This window comes from Nannobrachium achirus, assembly GCF_963921795.1.
Source record: "Nannobrachium achirus genome assembly, chromosome: 6".
Lineage (NCBI taxonomy): Eukaryota > Metazoa > Chordata > Actinopteri > Myctophiformes > Myctophidae > Nannobrachium > Nannobrachium achirus.
The window spans coordinates 61580784-61607348 of record NC_137815.1 but is presented as its reverse complement, the minus strand read 5'-3'; the positions used below and the strand labels follow the sequence as shown (position 1 = coordinate 61607348).

General features: G+C 41.6%; 1 protein-coding gene across 1 annotated transcript in view; it reads right to left on the bottom strand.

Moving 5' to 3' along the window:
• itpr1b (inositol 1,4,5-trisphosphate receptor, type 1b) overlaps nucleotides 1–26565 on the bottom strand; it is a gene marked incomplete at its 5' end in the record, with an annotated part of 169701 nt that overhangs the window by 100114 nt on the left and 43022 nt on the right. The window contains 26 exons of the mRNA XM_080728342.1: nucleotides 2693–2821; nucleotides 3592–3717; nucleotides 5000–5251; nucleotides 6803–7003; nucleotides 8186–8311; nucleotides 9072–9209; nucleotides 10141–10212; nucleotides 11000–11167; nucleotides 12196–12361; nucleotides 13298–13352; nucleotides 13486–13609; nucleotides 13920–14113; nucleotides 14900–15053; nucleotides 15155–15296; nucleotides 15807–16058; nucleotides 16472–16663; nucleotides 17387–17506; nucleotides 18015–18187; nucleotides 18560–18718; nucleotides 19038–19179; nucleotides 20143–20303; nucleotides 20390–20489; nucleotides 23765–23919; nucleotides 24340–24369; nucleotides 25210–25254; nucleotides 26055–26150. Of these exons, the coding sequence (XP_080584468.1) occupies nucleotides 2693–2821; nucleotides 3592–3717; nucleotides 5000–5251; nucleotides 6803–7003; nucleotides 8186–8311; nucleotides 9072–9209; nucleotides 10141–10212; nucleotides 11000–11167; nucleotides 12196–12361; nucleotides 13298–13352; nucleotides 13486–13609; nucleotides 13920–14113; nucleotides 14900–15053; nucleotides 15155–15296; nucleotides 15807–16058; nucleotides 16472–16663; nucleotides 17387–17506; nucleotides 18015–18187; nucleotides 18560–18718; nucleotides 19038–19179; nucleotides 20143–20303; nucleotides 20390–20489; nucleotides 23765–23919; nucleotides 24340–24369; nucleotides 25210–25254; nucleotides 26055–26150 (3672 nt within the window). The remainder of the gene's footprint in view (nucleotides 1–2692; nucleotides 2822–3591; nucleotides 3718–4999; nucleotides 5252–6802; nucleotides 7004–8185; nucleotides 8312–9071; nucleotides 9210–10140; nucleotides 10213–10999; nucleotides 11168–12195; nucleotides 12362–13297; nucleotides 13353–13485; nucleotides 13610–13919; nucleotides 14114–14899; nucleotides 15054–15154; nucleotides 15297–15806; nucleotides 16059–16471; nucleotides 16664–17386; nucleotides 17507–18014; nucleotides 18188–18559; nucleotides 18719–19037; nucleotides 19180–20142; nucleotides 20304–20389; nucleotides 20490–23764; nucleotides 23920–24339; nucleotides 24370–25209; nucleotides 25255–26054; nucleotides 26151–26565) is intronic.

Here is a 26565-nt window from a genome sequence, read left to right as displayed (position 1 = left end):
AATCAATAAAATTATAGAAAGAAGTAAATGAAAACATTTGAACTCATCTTTCCTTTTCTCTAATGACTATCTAAAATATGAACCCTTGTTAAAGTTGTCCTTTAGAAGACTCAAACGTGAACTAATCAAGTCAAACGATGACAATCACTTTCTGGGTTCGATTGATTGATTGATGTTTCTATTGAGAAAAATGACATACAATCATTTTGAATCAGTAAAAACCAACGTGACGGTGATTGTGATCGAGCTCATTCGTTCCCCACAAAGCACGGGACCCCTCTGATTCATCGCTACCACCGTGACCGTGACCCTAAACCCTCTACCATCGCTACAGCACAATAAATACCTCAGTTATCTTTCCAAAAATGGAAGCCTGTCGTGGGAGAAAGAAGGTGACATAATCACACACTGAGGAGAATTCTCATGATGTGAGAGGGATTACAGAAGAACTGAGCTATTCAAATGGAACCATTTAACATTTACTAAAATGATGATAATACAGTAGCTATGGCTCTAAATCTACGGACGATACCCAGATGGAAAAGTAATGGGCTATAGCCTCTGGCTGTGGCTATTTGGGGGGTCCTTGGTGATCAACAAGCTCACATTGCGTCACGGTGTGTTGTGAGGTTGTAGATCACTAGAGTGTAGATTGCTATTTTCAAAAACTGTATATTTTGAATGATGGGACTTCGGGCTGTCACAATTATGGCATTTTACATGACGATTAATTGTCACTCAAATAATTGCAATTAGCAATTTAATTGTGTATTTGTCGTTGACAATTACATTTCTGTTTGGCTTTTAGGCTTTGAAGTTGCACATGGCAATTATGACACATAATTTAAATATACAAAGAAATTACTGACATACAGTACATGTATTTGACAACCTTATACTTAAAAAAAGAACATTGATAGTGGAAATAGCTGATCTACAAGCTCACAACGCGTCGCATCGCCACGCGTTGAGAGCTTGTAGATCTGCTATTTCCACTACCTTTTGAAAGTGTTTGAAACTATATTAACATTTCTCAACATGGAAACGATTATGACGATAATACAAAATAATTGCGATTACGTCAAATAATTGCGATTAGACGATTATGTAATAATTGTGACAGCCCTAATGGGACTTTTCTTTTTCCCTCTCCTTACCAATGGTGGCCCCCACTTTGACAACCTATGGGTTGGACAGTACACTACTGGACTACAGGACAGAACAGAACAGGACACTAGGGGTTCAGACACCAACCTACAACATTAGACCGTGTTGCATCACCCTCTGCAGCAAAAACCTTGTGCAACTCGCCCACAGGTCTGTGTGCTGATGAAAGCTCTATTCTAGTGAAAACAACATTTCCTAACAATCCGCCATCTGCCAGTAAAGGACACTTCCAGGGAGAGGAAACTAACATGGCTGTATTCTTACTTACATACATATGACGTGCCAGCTACACGAAAGAAGAACGAAGATGTTGCAACATGAAAAGTCTTTCTATTTGATGACAGCGTTTGTCCATGTGATTTTTTTTTATACTAATAAATTACAAAAATACAGATTGATAATGTCAATTAAACAAATGTACAAATGTTTCTTAACCACTTGATTCCCAGCGTCCATATTCTGAGGGGGAACGTTAGCCAAGAATAGCAGATCTACAAGGTCACAAAAATAGATTTGGTGTACAGTAGATGGTCCAGTTCTGTAAGACATTGGTTACCAAACTTTTTAGCTGAAGACCCAAAAGAGAAATTAGACATTTGCCCGAGTCCCAAACTAGTGAAAATATCAGATCTACAAGCTCACAACGCGTCGCGCAGCGTTTTGAGATTGTAGATCAGCTATTTTCAAAACTTCTTAATTACCAGTACTCTCTAATTGGGCGACTGGCAGGTCCCATGTATACACAAATAGGCCTTAGCAACCTAATGGTGGCGCTAGAAGAGGGGCATGTGAGAAATCAGGGGCAGAGGTTGTGGTTTGCCAGCCAAGGAGTGTATGTGCAAAGTTTGGAATGGAAAGGGGCAACTGTGCCGGAAATAAGAGTAGGGCAAAAGTTTAATGGACAGACAGATAGCCGGTGGTGGAGGTTTTCATAGTAACTTGCGACCTGGCAGTCGCAATTATTATGTTGTATTTATGGAATTTCTCACTATTGTTTGTTTGTTTGAAAATGTATAATTACATTTTTGGGGGAGGGGAAAACATTTTGAAAATAAAAATTGTAGAAAAAGAAAATGGGATTTTTACTCGAGTCGTGACACGAAAAAAGTTATTTGGACCCACTGTTTGGGAAACAGTGCTCTAAGACCAAAGGGATTTAAGTGGTTAAGCTTGTAAATATAGTATGAAGCATACAGTAACGTCGTTGTCGGGTGGAAACCTCGTATCTCCAAGTTTCAAATGTGTACGTTCTTTCGCCAAGTTAAGCCCTGCTTCATCATACAAGGCCGTCGCACAAAAGTAGTGAAAACAGCAGATCTACAAGCACACAACGCCTCGCAGCACGAGGCGTTGTGTGCTTGTAGATCGGCTGTTTTCACTAGTTTAAATCATTTTTAAAATGATAAATGCAATGGACATACAAGGTTCTCACCCGACAGCGACGATAAGATTAAGAACAACAAGCATTGACGTTTGTGTTCTTGTGAAATGCTAAACGCTGCAGACAGCAGCAGTTGAGATGTACCTGCAGGCTGGTGCTCTGGTCAGAGAAAGGCGAGCTGAAGAAACACGTGACGATGCTCATGACCGTCTCCGTTACGTAACCCTCCAGGGTGGTGTCCGCGTGCTTCCTGTCACTGGTGTTGTTGCACACCTTGAACAAACAATAAGCTAAACATGACACGCAGTCAACGGATCATACTTCCTGTATCCCAAACGGGCAACGGGTCAAATGCAACCCGTGTCCATACAGTAAACAAAATGTGCAGCAGTTCATTTCAGGGTCGCGTGCGTGTGCGTGTGTATGCGTGCGCGTATGTGTAGGGCTGTCACAATTATTACATAATCGTCTAATCGCAATTATTTGAGGTAAGCGCAATTATTTTGCATAAATAATCGTTTCCATGTTGAGAAATGTTAATATAGTTACAAAAACTTTAAAAAGGTAGTGGAAATAGCAGATCGGTCAAATATGTCAGTAATTTCTTTGTATATTTAAGTTTGTGTCATGATTGCCATGTGCAACTTCAAAGCCTAAAAGCCAAACAGAAATGTAATTGTCAACGACAAATACACAATTATTTGAGTGACAATTAATCGTCATGTAAAATGTCATAATCGTGACAGCCCTACGTGTGTGTGTGTGTGTGTGTGTGCGTGTGCGTGCGTGCGTGTGCATGCGTGTGTGTGACGCAACAGCGCCACTTGGTCACCAGCGGTATTGCGGCTAATGCTTAACCTAGACACACACTCATGCTTAGGAGTGGTGTGACCTCTGCTCAAAAATTGCAGATCTACAAGCTCATAGCGCGGCACTCGGTGCCACGCTATGAGCTTGTATATCTGCTATTTTTGAATAGCTTACATATAAAGTGGTTAAAATCTAAAGCGACACAGATGTCAAAGGCCCTTGCTGCGGCTCACCCTGCATATGTCCACCAGGAAGTTCTCAAACAGCTTCCACATGTGGTTGGAGGTGTAGATCTCCTTCATCTCCACCTCCGTGTCCACGTAGCAGTGGTTCAAGAAGTTGATGTAGGCGATTTTCACCTGGAGAGGGAAAGCAGAGACAGTTGTGGAAGTTTGATTTGTCATTTATCCGTTTTTTTGGATGATAAACAGCAATCCGATCTAAACTTCCCTAAACAAGGACCACTTCATTTTCACTTCATGACATGATTTATTTAACCTCGTGGTAGGGGCCCTGACTGGCATGCATTTGTATAACTTTTGGCCAAAATAGGCAAACTTTTTGCAGATCAAGTAGCGCGTTGCGACGTGAGCTTGTGGATAGGCTATTTTTGCCATTTGACTAACAGTGAAGTTAAGTACCGTATTTTCCGGACTATAAGGCGCACTTAAAAGCCTTTAATTTTCTCAAAAAACTACAGTGCGCCTTATAGTCCAGTGCGCCTTATATATGGATCATTCATTGACATTGACATTCCCTTTAGCACAGCTCCATCTGTTGGATGCATAACGCAACGGTAGCGTCTATTATGTGCGCCTTATAGTCAGGTGCGCCTTATATATGAAAACAGTTTGAAAATAGACCATTCATTGACAGTGCGCCTTATAGTCAGGTGCGCCTTATAGTCCAGAAAATACTGTATAAAGAGTTTAAGTGGTTAACCCATTAAAACTGGGAAAGCGCCAGTGTAATTTAAGAACTCTGCGTTGGCTATTCAAAAACAGCAGATATACAAGCTCGCGGTGCGTCACTTTGTGCCGCCACGCTATGAGCTTGTAGATCTGCAATTTTTGTTATTTTTATTTTGTAAATCTAAACATTTTTAACTAAAATCTTTGCTTCTGGGGGTCCTTGAAATAAAATATTTTGAGATGTGGGTCCAAACACGTATTTTGCGGGTCCTTGAAATGGAAAAAAAAATGTTTTTGGGAAAACTGTTAGGATTCAGAAGACATTTGTAGAATCGGCCTCATAGGTCTTCAAGTTCAAGTCAGTTTATTGTCTGTTCATACAGAAATTTGTTGTAATGTGCAATAAGTGCCAGCATACGAGAAACACTAAAAGAAATACACCACATTAAAAAAACACATAGACAAATACAGACTTCAACACAAGATCAGCAATAAAACAAGTCCACCTGGAATTTGTCTAATTCTAAATTTCCAAAATTCTAAAAGTTAATTTTGCCTATCTACCCCTCTGCTTATTTAGGAGGGTGATGGCATGGGGCACAAAATAGTTCTTAGTCCTGTTCAGCCAGCACCGCGGGACTCGGAACCGCTTCCCCGATGGGAGAAGCTCGAACTACTGGGGTCACGGTAAAAAAAGAAACCTCATGCGCGACGGTGACTCATGCCGTACCTCTGGGATACAGTCTTCATGGGTGACGACCCGCACGATGTCGTCCAGCGGCAGCAGCGAGTTGCACTTGATCTCGGTGTAGACGTTCTTGCCCTCGGTGCAGACGGCCAGCAGCTCCACCAGGTGGATGTGGTACATGAGGTGGCTGTTCTCGTCCATGCGCTCGCGCTCCGAACGCATCATCTGGACCAGCGTCTGGAAGGAGGCGCGGTCGTTGTAGAAGACCAGGACGTCCTCGCCCGAGTTCACCAGCTGAAACGGGAGGAGAGGACGATAGCGGTTAGAGCATTGGATTCAACATGTGACTAGGGATGGGACGATATGAGCATTTTCATGTCACGGTTATTGTGAGCAAAGAAATTGCGATTTACGATATCATCGCGATAATCAAAATATCCCCAACATCCGTTATCCTGGGGCGGAACATTTGCCAAAAAATAGCAGATCTACAAGCTCACAACGCGTTGCATAAAGAGATTTTGTAGAGAGTGAAAAAAAGACTGTATCAAGTACGTATATTATAAGTACGTTTTACCAATAGAGGGTTTAAATGGTAGCGGATATGCAGCTCGGAAAATAAAAGGTGAATTGATCCCAGTGCATGACGGAGGACGATTTCACAATAAATTAAAACTCCACTATACGATTATCGTAAATGTTTTTTATCACGATAAACGTCGTGAGCGTGTAGATCTGCTATTTTCCCAATTTCTGCCTCTAATATTTGACAATTTGGCCAATGTTTAATTTGTCATGTTAGAGGTATTAAAAAGTCCTTAAATTGTCACTTTAGAAATGTCTTTTTAAACCCGGCATTCGGCATCGACCTTTCTTTTTTTAGCCACTTTAGCCATTTTTGATGGGTAAGGTAAGGCAGGTCGTCTTGATGTGTGACCAGTTTGACCACCTGCTTGTTATTGAGACAACATCCAATGATCACGCACATATGCTGCTGATGTACGCATTGCGTCCATATGTACATGAATAAAACTTCAAAATAAAAGAAATGCAGCTTTAGTCCATGCATGAGGTAAAATAAAAAAATGTGTTTATCCCATTCAGGCCGGGTACACATTTTAGTGTATGGGAGGGGCTTACAGTACATGTACAGTATGTATCAACATATTTGTTTTTGTAGGCTAATTTCTTTGTAATTTGCCATTAACCCTACAAGGGCCGGTCAGAGTGAACCAAAGGGCCGCATACGGCCCCCGGGCCGCACAATGCCCAGGTCTGCTCTAGTCTATACAGTACACTTAAGCTTCATGTTGGTTTGTTTACTGTTGAGTGAGAAAACGTTAATCATCTGGGGACCGCTGAAAATAATGTGGGGACCCCTCCTGGGTGGTCCCGACCCACGGGTTGAGAACCACTGCCCCACAGTACCTCAGCTAGAGCTGTCACGATATGACATTTTACATGACGATTAATTGTCACTCAAATAATTGGCGATTAACGATTTAATTGTGTTTTTGTCGTTGATAATTACATTTCTGTTTGGCTTTTAGGCTTTGAAGTTGTACATGGTAGATATGACACATAACCTAAATATACAAAGAAATTACTGACATATTTGACAACTTATTACTTAAAAAATTACTTTGATAGTGGAAATAGCCGATCTACAAGCTCACAACGCGTCGCGATGCGACGCGTTGTGAGCTTGTACATCTGCTATTTCAACTATTTCGGACATTTTTCAACATTCACGATTATGACGATTATGACAAAATAATTGCGATAATGTCAAATAATCACGATTAGACGATAATGTAATAATTGTGACAGCCCTACACACAGTACCTCAGCCATGACGATGTCCTGGCACTTCTTGATGAACTTGTTCTCAGCCTTGACGATGGTCTGCAGGAAGCGGAGGTACTGGACGTGGCGGCCGTGGGTCTCGGTGCAGTGGACAAAGTGCTGCACCACGCGCTCGTTGATCTCACTGCACAGCTGGAAGTTGTTCATGAAGATGTGCTGCATGGTGACCGCTTCCAGGAGCTGGGAGGGGGGGGAAGTCAACCCGGGACAGGGACAGCTTTAAGCCCTTTGCACACAGGACAGTTGCGTTTTTTTTCGTTTGCTGCATGAATAAAACGCATTGAATTTGGTGTGCAATGCTGTGCGGAATCGGCACTGCGGATCCCAAAAAGGAGTCATAAAAGGAGTGATGAGTTTTTTTACAGCATGCGACAAGACGCACAAATCGCACTGGGTTCGATCGAGAAAAAAAACGCACGTCCGCAGCCACTCGTCGCACGGCTAATTCGGATCCGGTGTGCATGAGGTCGTAGAGAATCATTGTTTTCTTTAAAAAAAAGAAAAAAGAAATTGTCTGTTTTATCCGTGTGGATAAACGTGCCTGTGTGCAAAGGGCTGTCTGAAAAATTCACTTTGTTGGGAAAATGAAAAAGAAAAATGTGTGTTCAACACCAAAACCTCATAACTACTATTTCTACTATGTTGAGGTAAAACGATAGGAGATAGGAGGTTTTGAGCTTCAACATTTTGCCATTTTTTTTACAAAATGAGGGGCAGAACGATCTTGCAGACAGACTGACCATGTGCAGCATAGCCTGTTGTCCTCCTAAGTGAAATCCAAAAATCATGACATTTTGCATTTTGGCCATCGATATCCACCATTAGATAATAATACTGTATGTAAAGGGATAGTTCACCCCCAAAATGACCTTTTTTCAATCGATTACTCACCCCATGGAGAATTGAATTCATGGACACATTTTTTAGTTTTTGTCGCATTCCTAGGCCAATAATTTGAGGACATTCTCTTTATGTCTCCACAGGGAACAGAGCAGGCTTTTTGTGTCTCCAAAGGGAACCACTGCTGGTCATCAAATTATTGGCTTATTAGGAATGTGACAAAAACAAAAACATATCCATGAATTCAATTCTCCATGGGGTGAGTAATCGATAGAAAAAAGGTAATTGTGTGGGTAACCTATCCCTTTAAGTCACTGGTTAACACAAAATAAACAAAAAAAAAAAAAAAGGATATACATATATATATTTTACGTTATACGTTTAATGATTAATTTAGGGCAATGACCAAGCCAATGTCAATGCCAATGCCACACACAAATGTACAGAACATTGGAAATAATCTTTTGGAGACAGACGAATAGTTGTGTGTTTTGAACAGGCCTCCTAGAATAACATACTTACCCCGGGGTTAAGGAAAAGATTGATGTGCTTATGGAGGAGAACTTGGTTCTGCTGATTCCCTGCACAGAAATTCTGCAAGAACTCATGGGCCACTTTCATGATATCCTCCATGCGGACATCCTCGCCCTGATGCGCATCACACAGTAAGAAGAAGATTTATTTTTTTGCAATGTACCAATGTTACCAATCACTCATTTTGTATGTATGTTAACCCATTCAGAACCGGGTACACATTATTGTGTATCATTATTTTATGCTTTAGCTATTGAAAAATAGCAGATATACAAGCTCACAGCGAGCTTGTAGATCTGCTATTTTTGAAAAATCGTGAAAACTTGAATTTAGACCCATGTCTTTTGAATCCTTCCAAGATGTTTTGAAAAACCTATGTTTCTATGTCAGCAATCTGGCTAGCCATCGTCCAAGAAAAGGTCCTTTTCACTTAAATGGAGCTCAGTTAGTCTGTTCTTGAGAGACTACTATGTCAGTATTTTTCATGTGAAAGACCCCCAAAATGATATAAATTTGTCCACGGGCCCCCATCTAAAAATATTTAGTTCCAGGGACCACCCAGAAGCAAAATTTGAGTTACAAACATTCGCTTTGAAAATACATACATTCAAAGATTTGCATAGCCTAGTTCCAGACCCTGAATCGCTAGCCACGCCCCTTTACTTTTTTTGTTTTGGCGATTCACGAAATGTCAATTCAGGCTGAGTGTCAGGCTAAGATTTGCACACATTTTCACGACTTTTTCAAAAATAGCAGATCTACAAGCTCGCAGTGCGGCACTCGGTGCCGCGCTGTGAGCTTGTATATCTGCTATTTTTCACTGGTTAAAGCAGTCAATAATTCTAGGCCTAACACTTGTTTGCCCGTGTGGTACCTTTTCATAGGGGATCTGCAGGAGCTCCAGCACCACACTGTGTGCTCCCATGTTCCTCAGCAACCTCTGCTGCTGTTTCTTGCTCTTCTTCCCTGAGATCCCCTCCTGGACACAAAGCTTGCTAAGACGCAGCAAGACCTGAACGCAAAGAGGCAGGGTATTACTTAAAGATGCAGTGCCATGATTTATTTCCCCCCTAAAACATGATTATCAGGTATTATGATTATACTAGGAGGAGGACTTTTTCCAAAAGAGTGTACAGAAAGAGTTAAAATTAGTTTTTATGTGGCCACACCCACCAGTTCATTAAGTATGCCTGGTTGTTCAGGTGGGTGACGGTGACCCAGCTGAAGTTAGCCACACCCACAGTGTTTGGTGGATGGTAAAAGGGGAGGGGATGATTATTATGATGTCATTTAATCACTGTTTTTGGATCGGCACTTTTGACCCACATGGTGTCAGCCTCCAGGAAGAAATTCAAAATACAAAGGGAATACAACCTCATAGAAACATGAAAACCAGAAAAAGAACAAAACTATGGCACCACCTCTTTAACTCACTTGCTGCCATTTAACAATACCTTCGTACTCCAATCCTGCCATGAGTCTCCATAGACTTCCATGTAATCAGTAGTGCACGGATAATGCACACCCATGCCTAGATCATGCACCACGTGTGTCCACATTGCTCACAGCTTTCAAACAAAAAAATCAGAATGGAAATCCGTTCAGGTATTCATGAGTTAACAGCCACTATGTTTTCCTATAATGTAAACAAAAATGGCTGCCATGCTTGAAAGATGGGGTTGCTATGGGGGTTAAACATGCGATTTCGCGATCGCTATCATGCCTACTATCGTTTTTGGGGTCAAAAAAATTTTTTAGAAAAAATTTTTTTTGGATTTTTTTTTTTTTTTTCAAAATTCTCAGGTTCCTCGGGCATGGCAGGGAGGTACATCGCGAAATTCTCGGGTTCCTCGTTTTTGGCAGCAAATGAGTTAAGAAGCATTAGCACAGACTGGTGAGGGAGAATAAATAAGAGTAAATACCAATGACAGACAGTACTGTACCTCCTTTACAACTCTGTAGTTGTAACAACTGGTGCTTTCCGACTTCTTTTTGTCCGAACCGCCTGAGTCTCCCTGGATATCAATACAACCCAGAGATTTAGAAGAAAAACAAGCAGGAAAAGCATCGAGGTGTAGCTGTGTGAGAACAGAGGAGCAGGGTCTGTAGCCCTGATAAAGGCTGTGCTATGTAGCTAAACCCAGTGATGTTACTAGGTTTTCAATGTAATGGGTCCCGGGACCCACAGGTGGTCATTCAAATGGGTCCCAGAAAAGTTTTATGAGTCCTCAATACAATGTTTTTGAGCGCTGTGAGCTTGTAGATCGGCTATTTTCAAAATGTTTGCCTATTTCTTATATTTATTTTACACTTTGGCTAATGTTTGAACTTAGAACTACTAAAACTACTAAAACATGTGCCCCTAATGAATTCGGGCGCGCAAAATGGCGTCGGACGTCGGTGGAATCAAAACATTGACGTTTCTATCGCCTGTTTAAGACTTTCTACGTGGATTTTATTTGTGTTAACGTAGGGTAAAGTAGGATGCTTTCACCCATGAACAATGGTGGTGTCTGTGGAATTTTATTTTTTTTTTCTTTTACCGCGACCCGGTAAATTATTTTAACATGTACTCCAATGGAGGCGCATCCCCGGGACCCCAGGACCATGACATGAATGAGTCCCTGGGCGACTTGAATGAGTTTTTGATGTGGGATGCGCACGTAATGACATCACTGTAGTGTAAACCATTCATTTCCTGTGGAACAATCATGTTGTAGCTGCGACCATGCATCCTCTATAAGCCAATCTTTAGATCTGTCTGTCAAAAAAGAAAATTAATAATAACCTTCGGGTCCTTACCTTTTTTTTGTTGTCTGACTCTGAAGGCCCGTCGCCATCCATCCCATCTTCTCCTTGTCTCTTGTAGACCCACAGTTCAGACTTCTCTACGATGGAACGCAGCTGGTCCAGGTCTGACTTGATCTGCTTGTAGTTATCCACATCTTGACTAGTCACCAGGAGCTGCACCTAGATGCACAGAACAGAAGGTGTTGTTTACAGAAATCTTGATCAATTTCTTAACACCATGAACCCTAGCGTCCCTATTCTGGGGTGAACATTTGGCAAAAATAGCCTCACAAAGCAACAAGATGCAATGCATTTTCAGCCAAGCGATTTGGTGTGGAGGGTAAAAAGCAACGGACCAAGTATAGAGCCCTTGGGGACCCCACTTAACTAAGTATATAAGAATATGTTTCATGGGTATGTGTACTATGGTAATATAAAACTTGCACACTGTTGCTCCCATTATTGTATTTACTTAAATAACATTTTGAGCCAACAAAATGATATTAAAAATACAATTTACAATTTAGGCATTTAGCAGATGCTCTTAATCCAGAGCGATTTACAATAAGCAATGACATACTTTTCTTGGTGCCTGATGAAGAACTCCTGTGGGTTTAATACTTTACCTGAATAAAATAACAATTTAGTTTGAGTAATAATATGCAAGTGACTATATTTTTAGGGTAAGATGACTTTAGTGTTAGACTCAGCAGCTGAGTATTGAGGTGCATGTGTTTACCCGTGAACTGGCTGTCCAGTACTCATGACTATGGGCCAGAGCAGTGGTTCTCAACCTTTTCATGCCGTGACCCCCAAAATAATCATATTTTAACTGGGGACCCCCTTACCCTGGGGACCCTTATATCTTACCTAAGATTTGAGGCATTACATTTTGTATAACACGGTTCTAATTTCTGCCTCTAATATTTGACAATTTGGCCAATGTTTCATTTGTCATTTTAGAGGTATTAGAAAGTCCTTGAATTGTCACTTTGAAAAAATGTGCAGATACCCTCTATACACTTAAACTTTATGTTGTTTTGTTTACTGCTGAGTGAGAAAGCAATGTTGCACATGAAGTTAATCATTTGGGGACGCCCCCAAAATAATTTGGGGACCCGACCCACAGGTTGAGAACCACTGGGCCAGAGGACGAGTGAGCATGGGGGATACGTTAACATGACGTGTCATCGGGTGCTGGAGCATACTTGTTTGAAGGCCATGAGGACCTCCTGCCTCTGGCTGAAGTGCCTGAAGAGCAGGTGGAGGGCTCCAGACACCAGAGGAGGGTAGTCATGCATGGTCAAGTGAAGCAGCACCCGCAGGAAAGTACGGCCACCGTGGTCGTCTAGGTCCAGTGGAGTGTTCTCCTCGCTGGAAAGGAAAGAAGAAGACGCATGATCTACAAGCTCACAATGCGTCGCGATGCTTGTAGATTGGCTATCTAACATATCATTTTCCGAATGTCTGTCTGTCTGTCTGAGTGTCTGTCTGTCTGAAACCGCGTTTCTCCTCAGTGGCTGGAGCAATTGATCTGAAATCGCATCACCATCAGCATATGAACACACCTGACATAACTGTGAAGCCCGTTTGTCACTTTCACAAATCGTATGCTGTATAATTGCATTTTTATGGTGTATCTATATCTATTTAGCCTACAGTACCTTTTGTGACCACACATGTTAAGGGAGGGGCGCTGTTGTTCAGGCCATGCACAATCACACACATCCGCCTGCACACAGTGTGTGTGTGTGCAGGCGGGCAGGCGGGGGGGGGGGGGGGGGTGGTTCTGGCCCTGTTACAGATGTTGTCCAAAATCATGCAGATCGGTACACAGTATCTCTGTAGCCGTTAAATGGAACGGGTATTTCTTACATTGATGCTCCTACATATTAGCATGCAAGCACCAGTTAAAGTTACTTTCCATCCCTCATATACTGTGTGCACAGTGCACATCCCATAATCCACACACTGCACATCATTTCGGAGCTCATATCTTTGAACGGGTAAGGGCTAGTTATTCAAATGGAAGAAATATATAGGTTGAAGTGTGTCATGTATGTTTTGTAATAATAACCAAAATCTACAAAGTAACTAGTAACTAAAGTTTTCAAATAAAAGTAGTGGAGTAAAAGTACAATATTTGAATCCGAAATGTAGTGGAGTAAAAATATTAGAAATACTCAAGTAAAGTACAAATACCTCAAAATTGTACTTAATTACAGTACTTAAGTAAATGTACTTAGTTACTTTACACCACTGCAGTTAGGACTACAGTACTACATCTTAATGAGACAAGTAATGAATTACCTTCCTCCAAAGATCGCCTCCGCCTGTTCCTCAATGTTCTCAAAGTCAAGATTTCCTGTGGTTAATTGAAATGATTCAAGCAATAATCATTATGATGACCATACCAAGGGAAAGGTTCATGGGGGAAATGCTAAATAGATTACAGAGATATATCAATCATTGATGTGGTTTTGTGTTAATCCTCTAACCTGTCACATTGCTAACATCTTGACTGGCACTGTTGTCTGTCTGTGGGTTGCTTTCATCAAACTCTCTCTTGAAAATACAGAGCAGGCAGGAGATCCGGTAGTCTAGACGTACGTTCAAGATGAACTGCAAGAGAAAATAAATGATATATAATGTGTATTAAAAACACCACTAAATGGAACTAAATACATTAACAACAAGAAAGACAAGATGTAGAGATGTGCCAATTGATCAGTGAGTGATTGCGATCGGACGACAATGCCTCTATTGGCTTTGATCGGTATCGGCTTTGCCGATCTACAAGCTAGATCAGCTATTTTCACAATATGTATCTGTTGGACTGAATGTAACCTCAGCTTCAACTCCTACAAGTCCCCAAAAATCGGCCCCAAAAATCGCAATCGGAGCATCTCTAACAAGATGCACTATGACTTACTTGTAGAATCTCAATTATCTTCAGCTTAGTGTCCATGACCATGATATCTTCCCTCTCTGGCTCAATCTGGGTCTTGGCCACAGTTCCTTCTGGCTGGTGAGTTGGTGTGGTGTGCAGAAAGCCACCACCCCGCAAAACCACCTGGGTCATCAGCTCCCCGACTCCATGAATGGATTTCATCACGTTACTGCCAGCTACAGACAAAGACCGACAGCCATAAACACACAGTTTTCGCAGATTCGTATAGTTAAAGACATACAGAACATTTTCCCACTATTCACACTCAAAGAGCAACCAAAGAATAATGGCAGATTTTAGCATACTAGCATTTAGCAGAAACAAATGTATCTATCCAGCTTTGAATCATTATGCTGCCACTGCAGGTCTTCACTATGACATAGTCATACATTGTGATTTTTGTAGATGTGAAAATGGGATCTTGAGTGATGTCCCTGGTAAATAAATAAATACATAAAGTGACTGGGGCAGTTCCCCCTTTGCTATTCTCCCATAGATTTAATAGGAATAGCCAAAACATGTAGGAAAGAAAAGCTATCAATGTTCATCATATTGTTTCGAAACTTGGTAGAAGAGAATAGAGCCAAATTGTCTATTATGAACAGCAGTGGTTCCCAAACCTTTTAGCCTGTGACCCAAAAGAGAAATTAAATAGACATTCGTCCGGGATCCAAAATAGGAGATCTGCGAGTTTATAGATCGGCTATTTTCACTACTGCTTAAACGTTTTCTTTGTTTTCTTCATGAAATTACTGACAAAATAATTGAATTCATTAGATATAATAATCTATAATCTTTAAAAAATGTAGGCATAAAGGGACCCTAAAATATTTGTCTGCGACCCCTAACCCAGTGTTTGGGAAACAGTGGTATACAGTGGTATACAGTGGTATACAGCACCAAATAAAGCTCCTCTGCTCAGTGAAATACAAGCTACTAACACTATGGACTTGGATGTTAACCTTTGTTGTCATCTTCCTTCTCCAGCTTGATGACAGGGTATATGGTGCTGACATGTACACAGTCCAAAATGTTGAGTAAGATCTTAGTCAGTCGCAACAGATCACTAAAGTTGTAGAAACCAAAGTAGATGAGGTTCCTTGCCAAGTTCACAACCTATATTTAAACAAAGAACATAGACTCTTATGAGTTACATTTCATCTAAGCCCAAACAGAATTCTCATTTTGTCCAAACACTCTCATAAAGAAGCCAGTACCTCAAAGGTGAGCTTGTTTTTCTCCCTGTCTGAAAAGGGAATGTTCTGTGACACCACCTCTCTCAGGTAGTTCTCCACGAAATCCATGGTGAGAGAGAAACGCTCTTTGATCTCATCTCTGGGGTTTCCATCACTATCATAGCTAAGAAGAACAGTTAGAGATGAATATGTCAAAAGTTCAAGATTTGTATACATCTTATATACGAGTAGTACAAAAGAGTAAAGGCCTTTGTTTTTGTACCACAACACTGCAGCAGCAATAACAAATACATTAAATATACCTACAATAGTAAGTAGGCCTAAAAGGTAAAGAAACATTGAAAGATTTTACATTAGCCATAGCATACTTTGAAGGTGCTACTTTGTGTACTATGTATATGTGCACACTGTGCAGTATGTGTGTGTTTACTGTAAGTATCTATTTACAGGTATATAAGTGAAGGTCATTTATGAGTGCATGTTTGTGTGTGTGCGTGCGGTCTTAATACACAAAGTGTCGTGTGTCAGTCAGTGTGTGTGGAATATGATCCAAATATTGAAGCAGGTGTGCGATGGGTGCTATGTGCAAATTGTGTGTGTAGTAACCGCCTGTTCAGAATGATAATCTCGGGTCCCCTATGAATAAACCAAGAAGGCCATGAACCAAACTCACTCATCGATGGCAATTTTAGAGGGGATCTCAGACCAGAGGCGGGCATATTTGACAGGAGTGACCTGCTCCTGGGGGTCGCGGTCCACGTGCATGTGAAGCATCATACGGCAGAACGAGGCTCGCAGGTCGAAGGGCAGGTCCTCGTCAGACATGCAGCGGAGGATCAGGTCCACGTCGAGCTGACCAGAGATCTTATTGATGGCCAGGTACTGACGGTCCAGACACATTCTGGCAAACAGGTTCAGCTGGTACCTGAATCAAAATGGTAAGTTCATATTTGGAGTTGGACTGGATACAGGGTTCCCACACATTTTTACCAATTAATTTCCAAAACTTTTCCAGAATATTTAACCCAATTTCCAGGACTATAATAACAATAATTCAGCTCAATAACAAGTCGCTTACTCCTATGCGCAATGCCCAAAGACAGGTAGTGTATGCCAGTGGTTCTCAACCTTTTCAGGCTGTGACCCCTGAAATAATCATATTTTAACTGGGGATCCAGCACCCTGACGAGCACAAAGAGTTGAGGAATTTTGTATAACACGTTTCTATTGTGAAAATAGCAGATCTACATGCTCACAACGCCTCGCGTTGCGAGGCGTTGTGAGCATGTACATCCACAGTGAACAAGACATTTCATAAAAGAATGCAAGGCTTCAAACCTGTAGTAGCTGACCACATCCTGGTCCTCCTTCTGGCCCTCCTTGGCGTCCTGGGCCAGTTCTCTGATGCTCTTACTGTGGATCTCCTTGCCATTGTCCCTCCAGAACAGCCACACCTCCTCCTCATCCTCCGCTTCCAGCGGAGTCTCATCGATGGCCGTCACTTCAATCTCAAACCTTGACAGGACCAGTCTGGTGAACAGAACAAGAAAAACAATTTCTCAATTAGTGTTAATTTCCTCGACTACCTTTTTTTCCACTGACAAAAACTAAATAAAAAACAAGATAAAAACTAAGCTGATGACAAAAACAAAGACTAAATGTACTGACAATTTCGTCAACAAATAAAAAACTAGAAACAAACTAAGCCCTGATGATTAAAACTATGACTAAGTGTACTGACAATTTCGTCAACAAATAAAAACTAATACAAAATAAAAGCTACTGGGCTGATGGTTCTGGCCAGACAATGTTAGGCTGTACTGTACTGTTGTACTGGGTTGGTTGAACTAGAATCACTGGTTCTATAACCAGGTGTGGTCTTGTTGTACTGTATTCCTTAAATTAGTGTTTTTCATCAAATGAGATGAGATGAGAGAAAATGCTATGTGAAATAATTTGAGATAAGATGGATAATATGTTCTATATTATTTGCTGACAAAAAATGTAAAGGGGTAAAACTATTGTCCTGACTAAAACTAGACTAAAATGTCAACAGTTTTTGTCGACTAAAACTAGACTAACTAAAATGATGTTGTCTTGGACTAAGATAAAGATTAAAAGGCTCGACTTTTAGTCGACTAAAACAAACTTAAATAAAAGAAATGGCTCATAAAATTAACACTATTCTCATATTGATTTGAGCTGGACAAAAAGAAACAAATAAACGAAAATGCATTGAGGGAGGAGGCTAACTTAGTGTCGATGAGGATGTCGCTATTGGCTGGATCCAGTACCGCATTACAGATTAGTTCCTGTGTCACAGGGATGGATTTGCTCATGGACACACACAGATCTGACAGGTAATCCAAGAACCTGCATGGGGAGAGATGACAAAACATAGAATATTCCAGAGCTTATAGAAGAGGTTTAAAAAGTCCCTTTCCAACCCAATTCCTTGGACTTTGTAGTAATTTTGGGCCGGTGCTTGACTTAAGTCCTGTGATGTACACGGTCACGGAGGGAAGCTAATGCCCAGTCACGTAGAGTGCCAATGTGCCCTCACGGCATCGTCACGGTCCAAACGGTATAGACCCTCTTTATCAACGTCCCCGCATGAGCCTGCTACCCAAAATCGTCAACAACACTAGGCACCATGTGAACTCAACAGCAGCACACACTGTCAACAGCGAGTTACCTGCGATGCCAAGGTCCCACACAAACAACTCCACTCATCCCACCACGAATACATTTGAATACATCTCCATATATTTGAATTCCTTAGCAGCTGTTGGACAAACAGAACTGACCCCAAACTGCCCAAAAAGCTAACTTGCGTGCCAGTTTACGAGGCCAGCCAGGGACTGTCCACTGTGAGTCTCACCTGGGCTCCCGGTTTTTCCTCACTAGAGTGACAAACGTGTCTATCTCGGCAGCGGTGATGTGTTTCTCCAACAGTTTGCGGTTGTTATGGAGCAGGGCCGTTATCGTGTCCTCTGCCAACACATCGTAGCCTATCTGCTTCTGCATGAAGCGGAACTGTTTGGCTATGTACTCCTGCAGAGGGGAAACAGAATAATATGAAAGTTCAACACAATGACGAAGGATGAGGTGCAGTGTCAAGGTATCCGGGGGTCAGGAACAGAGCTGTCATGTCCATCATGTCCAGCAGTGGTTCTCAACCATTTCAGGACGCAACCCCCAAAATAATCTATATTTTAACTGGGGACCCCCCCACCCTGACGAGCACTAAGCTCTGAGGAATTATATTTTGTATAACACGGTTCTATTGTGAAAAATAGCAGATCTACATGCTATGTGAGAATGTAGATCGGCTATTTTCACAATGTCTGCCTCTAAAATTTGACAATATGGTCAATGTTTAATTTTGTATTTTACAGTAGGTTGAGAACCAGTGATCTACAGTACCTGGTTCTTTCTGTAATCTTGCTGAGAGTGGCGTAGCACTCGATAGCAAAGCCTACAGATGTGTCTGAATGGGGCGTGGCGCTGGTCTCCCAGCTCCTCCAGCCGCAGCATGGGTCCATCGCCACTGTCTGTGAACGGGGCTTGGAGAAGTTTGAAGATCTGTAGATGCAATGAAACACATTTGCAATTACCATCTTATTAGACTTGGCAAAACAAGTCAAATCATTTCAGCCAACGTCATCGCTCATAGCCGTCGTGGGTCAGTTTTGATGATCGTTTTGGTAGATTTCATTTCCTTGTTTTGCATCGGTTAGGCCTGGTTAGATTTAATTTGATGCGTTTGCCAGTGACTTCGAATTACTTCAAATTTGATCCGCAGAATGCATTTACAGGCTGTTTTTTACTGTTGTACTGTAGATGTTTGTCAAGTAACTCAGTCTGAGGTTTCGAAACGTTACATCTGAGATTTGTGGCCAACCTGTTTGAGAATGTTCTGTTCCCTCATGAGTTTCTGTCTCTCCCTGTTGGGCCTGTTGACCATGATCTCCAGAACATCCTGTCCACTGTTAGGAATGTCCACCACAAAGAACACAAGATCTTCCAGGAGCTTGGTCACAAACCTGCAAAGTACAGAACCCAAAGGAGATGTGGTATATAAAGTATTAATTCAATTCTTCATGTGGTATAATAAGTATACAAAGCATATAAAGTATAAGCATATATTACAGTAAAATGCATATTATTGTATTATTACTATTATGTAATAGGAAAATAGTGTTGATACAGCAACAAATGGTGCAAAGTAAAATGTCTACATTAATTTCATCTTGTGTTTCATCATGTTCAACTTTGTCCAGATCAATAATTCTTGTTACTTCTCTCTTAACACTTATGTTGCAATGATTTTTTCTCTTCAATGTCTCGCGTTGCCATGGTTACCATAGACTTCCATGTAATTGTGCAAGTGTGTAAAAAGTGCACGCCCATGCCTAGATGATGCACCACGTGTGTAGAGGCTGTTCACAGCTTTCAAACAAAAAAATCCGCTCGGAAATCCGTTCAGGCATTCATGATTTATCAGCCATTATGTTTTCTTCAGATGTAAACAAACATGGCTGCCATGTTTGAAAGAATGGGTTTGTATGGGGGTTAAACATGCAATTTCGCGATCGCGATCATGCCTAATACATTTCTGGAGGTCCCAAAAAAATTTTTGAAAAGAAAAATTTTGAAAAAAAAAAAAAAAAAAAAAAATCAAAAACGGCCCAAACTCGGGAAACTCGGGGTTGGCACAGCACTAGTACCAATACAAACTCGGGAAACTCGGGGTTGGCACCATATGTGTTAATAAAGAGGAGAGCAAGCTAATGCTCCTCATAACAGATTTATTCAAAATATCAGTATTATTATAATAAATAAACGATATATTCTAGGCCCTAGAATAATATTGTAGTACGACATCATCAAAGTGTGCGTCTCTCTCTGGTTGAGAGCAAGAACTGCATCAATGGGAATTCTGGTTACTCTTTCAACAGATCAGATCAAGATCAAGAGATACCTGGTGCCTCCTTCCCCTGACATACCTCCTTTCATTCTGTGTGATTGTACCCTTCTCCAGCTTGCCAGCAATGGATGCTAAAACTTTGCTTGCATCGTTGGCAAAGTCTAAATCACGCACTTCAGCGGGTGGCACTGGTACGATAGCGAAAGCTTCCTTGTCCTCTTTTACAGCCGATGTTCCAATCTGGAACGAGGAAATGCTTTTACAATTATGTCATCAGTCACATCTGTACGTTAATTATCGACATACCCATCAACTACAGTACTCACCCGCAACATGACAGGTTTTTCTTCCTCTTTGTCGATGGGGTTGTTGGTGCTATGGACCCATGTGTTGGTGCACAGGTGCCTTAGTCTCACATAGGAGCTCCTGCAAGTCAAAGACATGATTGTCTCAGATGACGAAAGCAAAAGACAGAGCAACAATCTCTGTGGCATAAGTCTGGCCTTGTGCGTAGAGTCCAATTCACAAAAGCAAGTTCATAGGCTCAATCCCTTCAACAAGTATACAGTAAGCTGTTTCGTTTAGCAAGACATTGAGCCCCTATCCCTATAAGTCAATGGAGCAACACCAATATAAAGTGCACAGTAAACGACTATGTACTGCAGGGGTAGGCAACCTTAGGCACGGGTACCAAGATTGGCACAGGGGAGGGTGATCACTGGCACACTGGCATTAGTGTGAGAGAGAGGATTTTTGTCTTAAAACGTACATGTAAAATTACATCCTGCACATAATTCTACATTCATTCTTCAACTCATGAACTCTGACTGGGTAGGGAGTCTGGGAGATAGTTGGGTTATTGCTCTAATGATTACTGTCCCGATGTGAAAGAAAACAATTCAAAAGGAGAACCTTCCAAATAATCTATTGGAAATATAACACTTTGATTTCACAATTTCACAATTAAATCTAATGTTGATATGGCACACTGACTTTCAAGAAAATAAAAACATGGCACTTCATATCAAAAAGGTTGCCGACCCCTGATGCACTGTATCATACTTTATGTTGTTTGTACACATCATATTTTGTACTGACAAAATATGTTGAGAGTTGATTGAAACATGCACCCTAGCATCTTGCTCAAACATTAAGGTTTGCTCCAGGCCTATTGGTTACCAGGTAGTTTAGCTATGCATCACATACTCTACTTTCATTGAGGCATTAAGAGGTGATTATTTGGATAAGCATAGTGGTTGTACAGGTATACACTATACAGTAATGCTTTCACATCAAGGGTAGGTCCAATAGCAACAGGGCTTGGCATGGTGAAGGAGTAGGTCATTATTCCTCATTTCCTATCACTTCTCTTTGCCAACACTGACGCTTTACACAATATTAATGACTCTGTGGGAACTCCGGCCCTCCCTTCCGTGTGCATCTTTGTACAGTATGAGTGAGTGTGTGTGTGTGTGCGTGCGTCTGTGGGCATCTGTGCGCACTCAACCCCTCAGCACAGACAGCAGACACTGGCCATATTCCTGGCAGCGGTTGTATAATCGGCCAATGAACAGGCTTACCTTTGTGTACGGCTACTAATTACTCCCACACCTAGCGCCTGTGTCTGAGATATGTGGGGTTATTTCAGGTAGGGATGTGGGAGGTGCCAGCAACAGTAGCCTGCAGCATGCATGCATGCACGCATGCATGCACACACCGGATGATGCGCAGACACACAATGGAGGCTTTGACACAAGGTGCCGATAAGGAGCCTTGTATAAATCAAAGATTCAAGAACTTTATCACCGTTCAGTAACCCAGCAGACTTGCCAAGACGGAGCACAACAAACCATCACAGAACAACATTAAACTAGCTGACATTTAAATCTCATTGCTTACATGGTCAGTTGATTTGGTTTGAACGTGAAAGGCGATACCCCTTGACTTGTTATGATTATGTTTAACATGCCCCCCAGTTTTTTCCCTCTACACCAAATATATTCACCGAAAACAGCAGATCTACAAGCTCACAACGCTTCACAACTAGACATGTTGCGAGATTGTAGATCAAAAATTTTGGGTGAATGTTTGCCCCCAGAATAGGGACTCTTATGTGATTAATTGTGATATAAAGGGATATAAAAACATCCCATACAATAAAATACAATACAATACAAGTGCACAGTTCAGATACAAGCGTAATCCTTTCTTAGGCCTATTAAGTGCATAGTTGCAAAGATTGGCCTACATTTTCATGACATGGTTGGCCTTGGTACAAGCATTGCTGCAAATTGTTTTTTGACCCTGAAAACGTTTAGGTAAAAGCTGGTACAATTCCCATGGTGTGATTGGCATTCAATTATTTTCTGACATTTAGAATTGACTGGGCCTTCATAAATCAAAGCCTTTGAGGCGATGGTAGTAACTCCCAATTGGCTGCCATTTCTTTGATGTTTGTGCAGCGACAGCTCACTCATTTTTTATCAGTTTACTATGGTATGTGGATGAGAGTCAACTGAGAGTTTTTATGCCACACCTGCTGTTGCCAATATATTTCACTACACTGCATCTCTACATCAGTATCAGATCTGGGAGATCTAGCTTTGCAGTAAAGAAGCAGATTACTTCATACGGAATATGTTTTCCGGCTGGTGGTTGGGTGATTGTGCGGAGTATATGACATTTCATTTGTGTAATATGTGAACTGTGCTCAGAGACAAACACACATACGTTAACGTACCATACAGTACATACACACTAAAGGAAGTACGCATGCATTCACATACATAGCAGTAATAATTTCTTGACAAAAATGAAACAAGTCATAGCAGCACAATGTTTTGAATAAGGCCAAGGTTTATACTGTCCATTTCAGAGACAGTTTTGGGAAATTGAACAAATCTGAATCATGCACACTGCCGCTGCCTCAAGCTTCTATCAAAGGGGGAAAGATTCTAACAATGCATGTAAAATACACATGTGAGCATTCCTGAAATTAAAATAAGTGATCCCATGTCATGAATTGCTAAATGCAAGCCTCTGCTATCCTCGACAGCTAAAGTAGCTCTTCTCACTCTACTAGGGAGCCTGCTATAGTAGACGTTCCTTCCCCTGCCAGCTAAATGCCAGCGTCTGCCAAAAATGTAAACCCATCAACGGTGTGAACGTGGAGTCTCAAGTGTCTGGTCAACATCAGGTGACCAGCATCAGCAGTCTTTTTTTCACTGGCACTACAGGGGCAAGCAGGACCCTTAGGCTTGATTTATACTTTAGTTGCACGCGTGTCATGCACCAAAAATAGCAAGATCACCAGCTCGCAACGCATCGCAGCATGAGCAAAAGAAGGCTGTCTGTGTGCATGCGTGATGTCAGTTCAGTGACTTGGGGGCACTGATAGCAACATTCCCAGCACTCCTATTGAAGTTTATTCATTCAGTTCAGTTCAGTTCAGTACAGTACAGGGAGGCACTTATCTGTGAGACAGTTTTCCTATTTGGCTCTTCTTCTTAGCCTCACATATCGACCGCCTTGGATAAGTTGGTTGTCCTGATAGTTGGTGGCCTTGGAGATACTGTATTACAGCATGAGTGGGGTGTGTCCAAGTGCACAGTATTTTATCAGTGTTAATTTACACCGATTTTACACTATCTGGAGTGAAATTAACACAAAAAAGATTTTTACCATTGTGCACAATGCATTACCTGGGCACCATGGAGTCCCCCCCTCTCAGGGTGGTGGGGTCCAGCTCAAAGATAGAGGAGATGTCCATGCCATCAGGAACAGGCACCAGGCTATACATGACCTTCTCCTGGGGAGCACGCAGACGTGCTCGTAGAGCTTCATGATCTCCATCCAGCTTCAATCACAAAAGGATAGAGTGAAGGGTAGCAAACTAGTGTTTGAAAGACTTTAGGTGAATACAGTCAAGTAGGCTAAGTAACTACTAATGGAAGACTATTATAGATACCTGCCATAAACACTCTGAAATATCTTGTACAACACTGCCATCTACTGGTGAATTCTAATAGGAGATGCATATAATACTTGATGACACACTGTGGTAATTTACTATCATTCCCACAACAACTACAGCAATTCTTGTAAAATCACTAATGCAGAAATCTAAACATTTGTGGGAATATTATTGATAGGGGACACCAGGGGACATACATCCCCTGCATAAATTACCAATGAGGAATGTCTGCATGGCTGATATAGGGTTTAATTTAGATGGGTGAAAGGATGCTAGACAGTTTGCAATAATTATTGACAGTACCTGGAAGTTAAAGGGTGTAAAGTCCACCACCTACACGAGAAAGCAAAAGCAAATTGAACAGATGCAGATCAGGAGCAGTGGGGTACAATCAGGGGCATAGTTCTGCCGATTTAAAATGACTCCAATACGGAAATAAAACTTCCTATGATTGGCCGCTAGTTGCGCTGTTTCCCCCCCCGGCCGATCGCAAAAAGAATTGTTCTCCATTGGATCCCATTCATTTTCCCCTTTCGTTTTCTAACCTTAATTAACATTTTCATGGGGCGCGACGTTGGTGTAGTGGTTAGTGCCCTTCGTGCGGAAGGTGAGTGGTTCAAACCCTGCCTAAGCTGACGTCAGCAAGGGGGAAGACAACATCCAGCCCCATGGCCTCCCCTAAGTGACAAGAAATCTTGTGAAATACAATGTTGTCAACCAATCATCAAGGACGATGATACACGAAAGAAGAATTAACATTTTCATGAATACTGTATGGTTCCTATCGCTAGTTAAAAATTGCCTTTCAATCACCATCAACTTTTTTTTTGTCTAAATGTGGTCCAATTTATTTTAAAATAAATGATAAAGTTGCGGGGGGACGTGGCCAACTAAACTGATACCAGCCGGCTGTGTTCTTCGTGTGCTGTATTTCGGGAGGCTCCGACCACATTCTCCCATGTATCCCTGCGGTTGCACGTGACCGTTGGCAGCCAATAGCATCTCTGATGCCTTCACAATTCTATGATGGTGACACCCATTCCAAGGGGTAGAAAAGGGCCATTTGCGCTGCATAGAAACCAATGGCTTCGCATCGTCCATATTTTTCTACAGTCTATGGGTACAATAGGACACAGCTAAGCATGCAGAAAGAAAAAGCTCAGACTGACTTACTGAGGCTCGTGGCTCAGGGCTTTCCTCCTCATAGTCTGGATTCACCTGGGAGAGAGACCACAATCTAAAATAAGATTTGCAGCTTCTAGGTTCCAAGGTTTGTATGCATATTTTTGTCAAAATGTCAGTTTGTCACACGAAATGAAAACACGAGTAGCTCCCAATGTGCAGAACTTCTATGAAATGGCTTCAAGGATCTACCTGAAACCGATTTAAGAAGAGTTCTGGCAGCATTTAAGGATTTCTGTTCTCTGGTGTTTACATTTGCCAGGGAGTGAAACACCAAGGAATGAAAATCAACTTAAAACTAAGGGGACATTGTGATAACAGCAGTATGCAGTGAATCAACAGACCAAACTTGAGCGATTCATCCAGTTGTGTATTTGCACATCCTGATGATATTTTTGACAGGCCTTTAAGAATAGATGTGTGTTAATTAGTTTCCCTCCCTTTTGATGAAGGAACCAAAGACTCAGCTCCCCGGCTTTAGGCCCATTCCCACTGGGCCAGATAACAGATAAAAAAATCTCTTTCTCCAGATATTCTTCCATTCAAAGTGGATGGTAGATACAGATAAAAAAAATATCTGCCACAGATAAAAGATATATCTGTGGCAGATATTTTTTTTAATCTGTATCTACCATCCACTTTGAATGGAAGAATACCTGGAGAAAGAGATTTTTTTTTATCTGTTATCTTTATCTGGCCCAGTGGGAATGGGCCTTAAGCCTGGAACAAGGTTATCACAAGCAGCTTGTGGGTTTGATGAATCTTTTAACAATAAACACAGGTAGTAACAGTATGTAAGAGGGATGGAAATAGAGACACACACACACCTCACCCACCTCTGCAGCCATGTAGCAACCCGTGGCCAGGTGTTTGAAGCGGAACAGACTGTTCCAGTAGCCTGCTCCTCCTCTACATGGGTCATGGTGGACCACCTGGTATTTGAGGAATACAAGACATGGAAGGCATATTATGAACCCAGATTATGACCTGGACATCAGTCGCATACCCTTGGTGGATAACTCTGAAAACCGATTGATAACCGCCATATCGCTCTAGGAGGAGTATCGGTTGACAGTTATCAGCCCTGGGGGTTATTATCAGTTATCACCCTCTCCGACCTCACCCAGGGCAAATAAAGGCTGGGTATGTGAGAAGACAATATACACAATAGTATTCGTCAATTATATTATATCACATGGTATACAGCAGGGGTCTTAAACGTTTTCAGGCCAAGGACCTGAAAACGGCCTCGAACAGAGTCGGGTCCGCGGTGGAAGGCTATCCACCGCGGTGTAGTACGGTGTAGTCTTTTTGAGTTGAAAACTACAACGTTAACGCTCAAAAAGA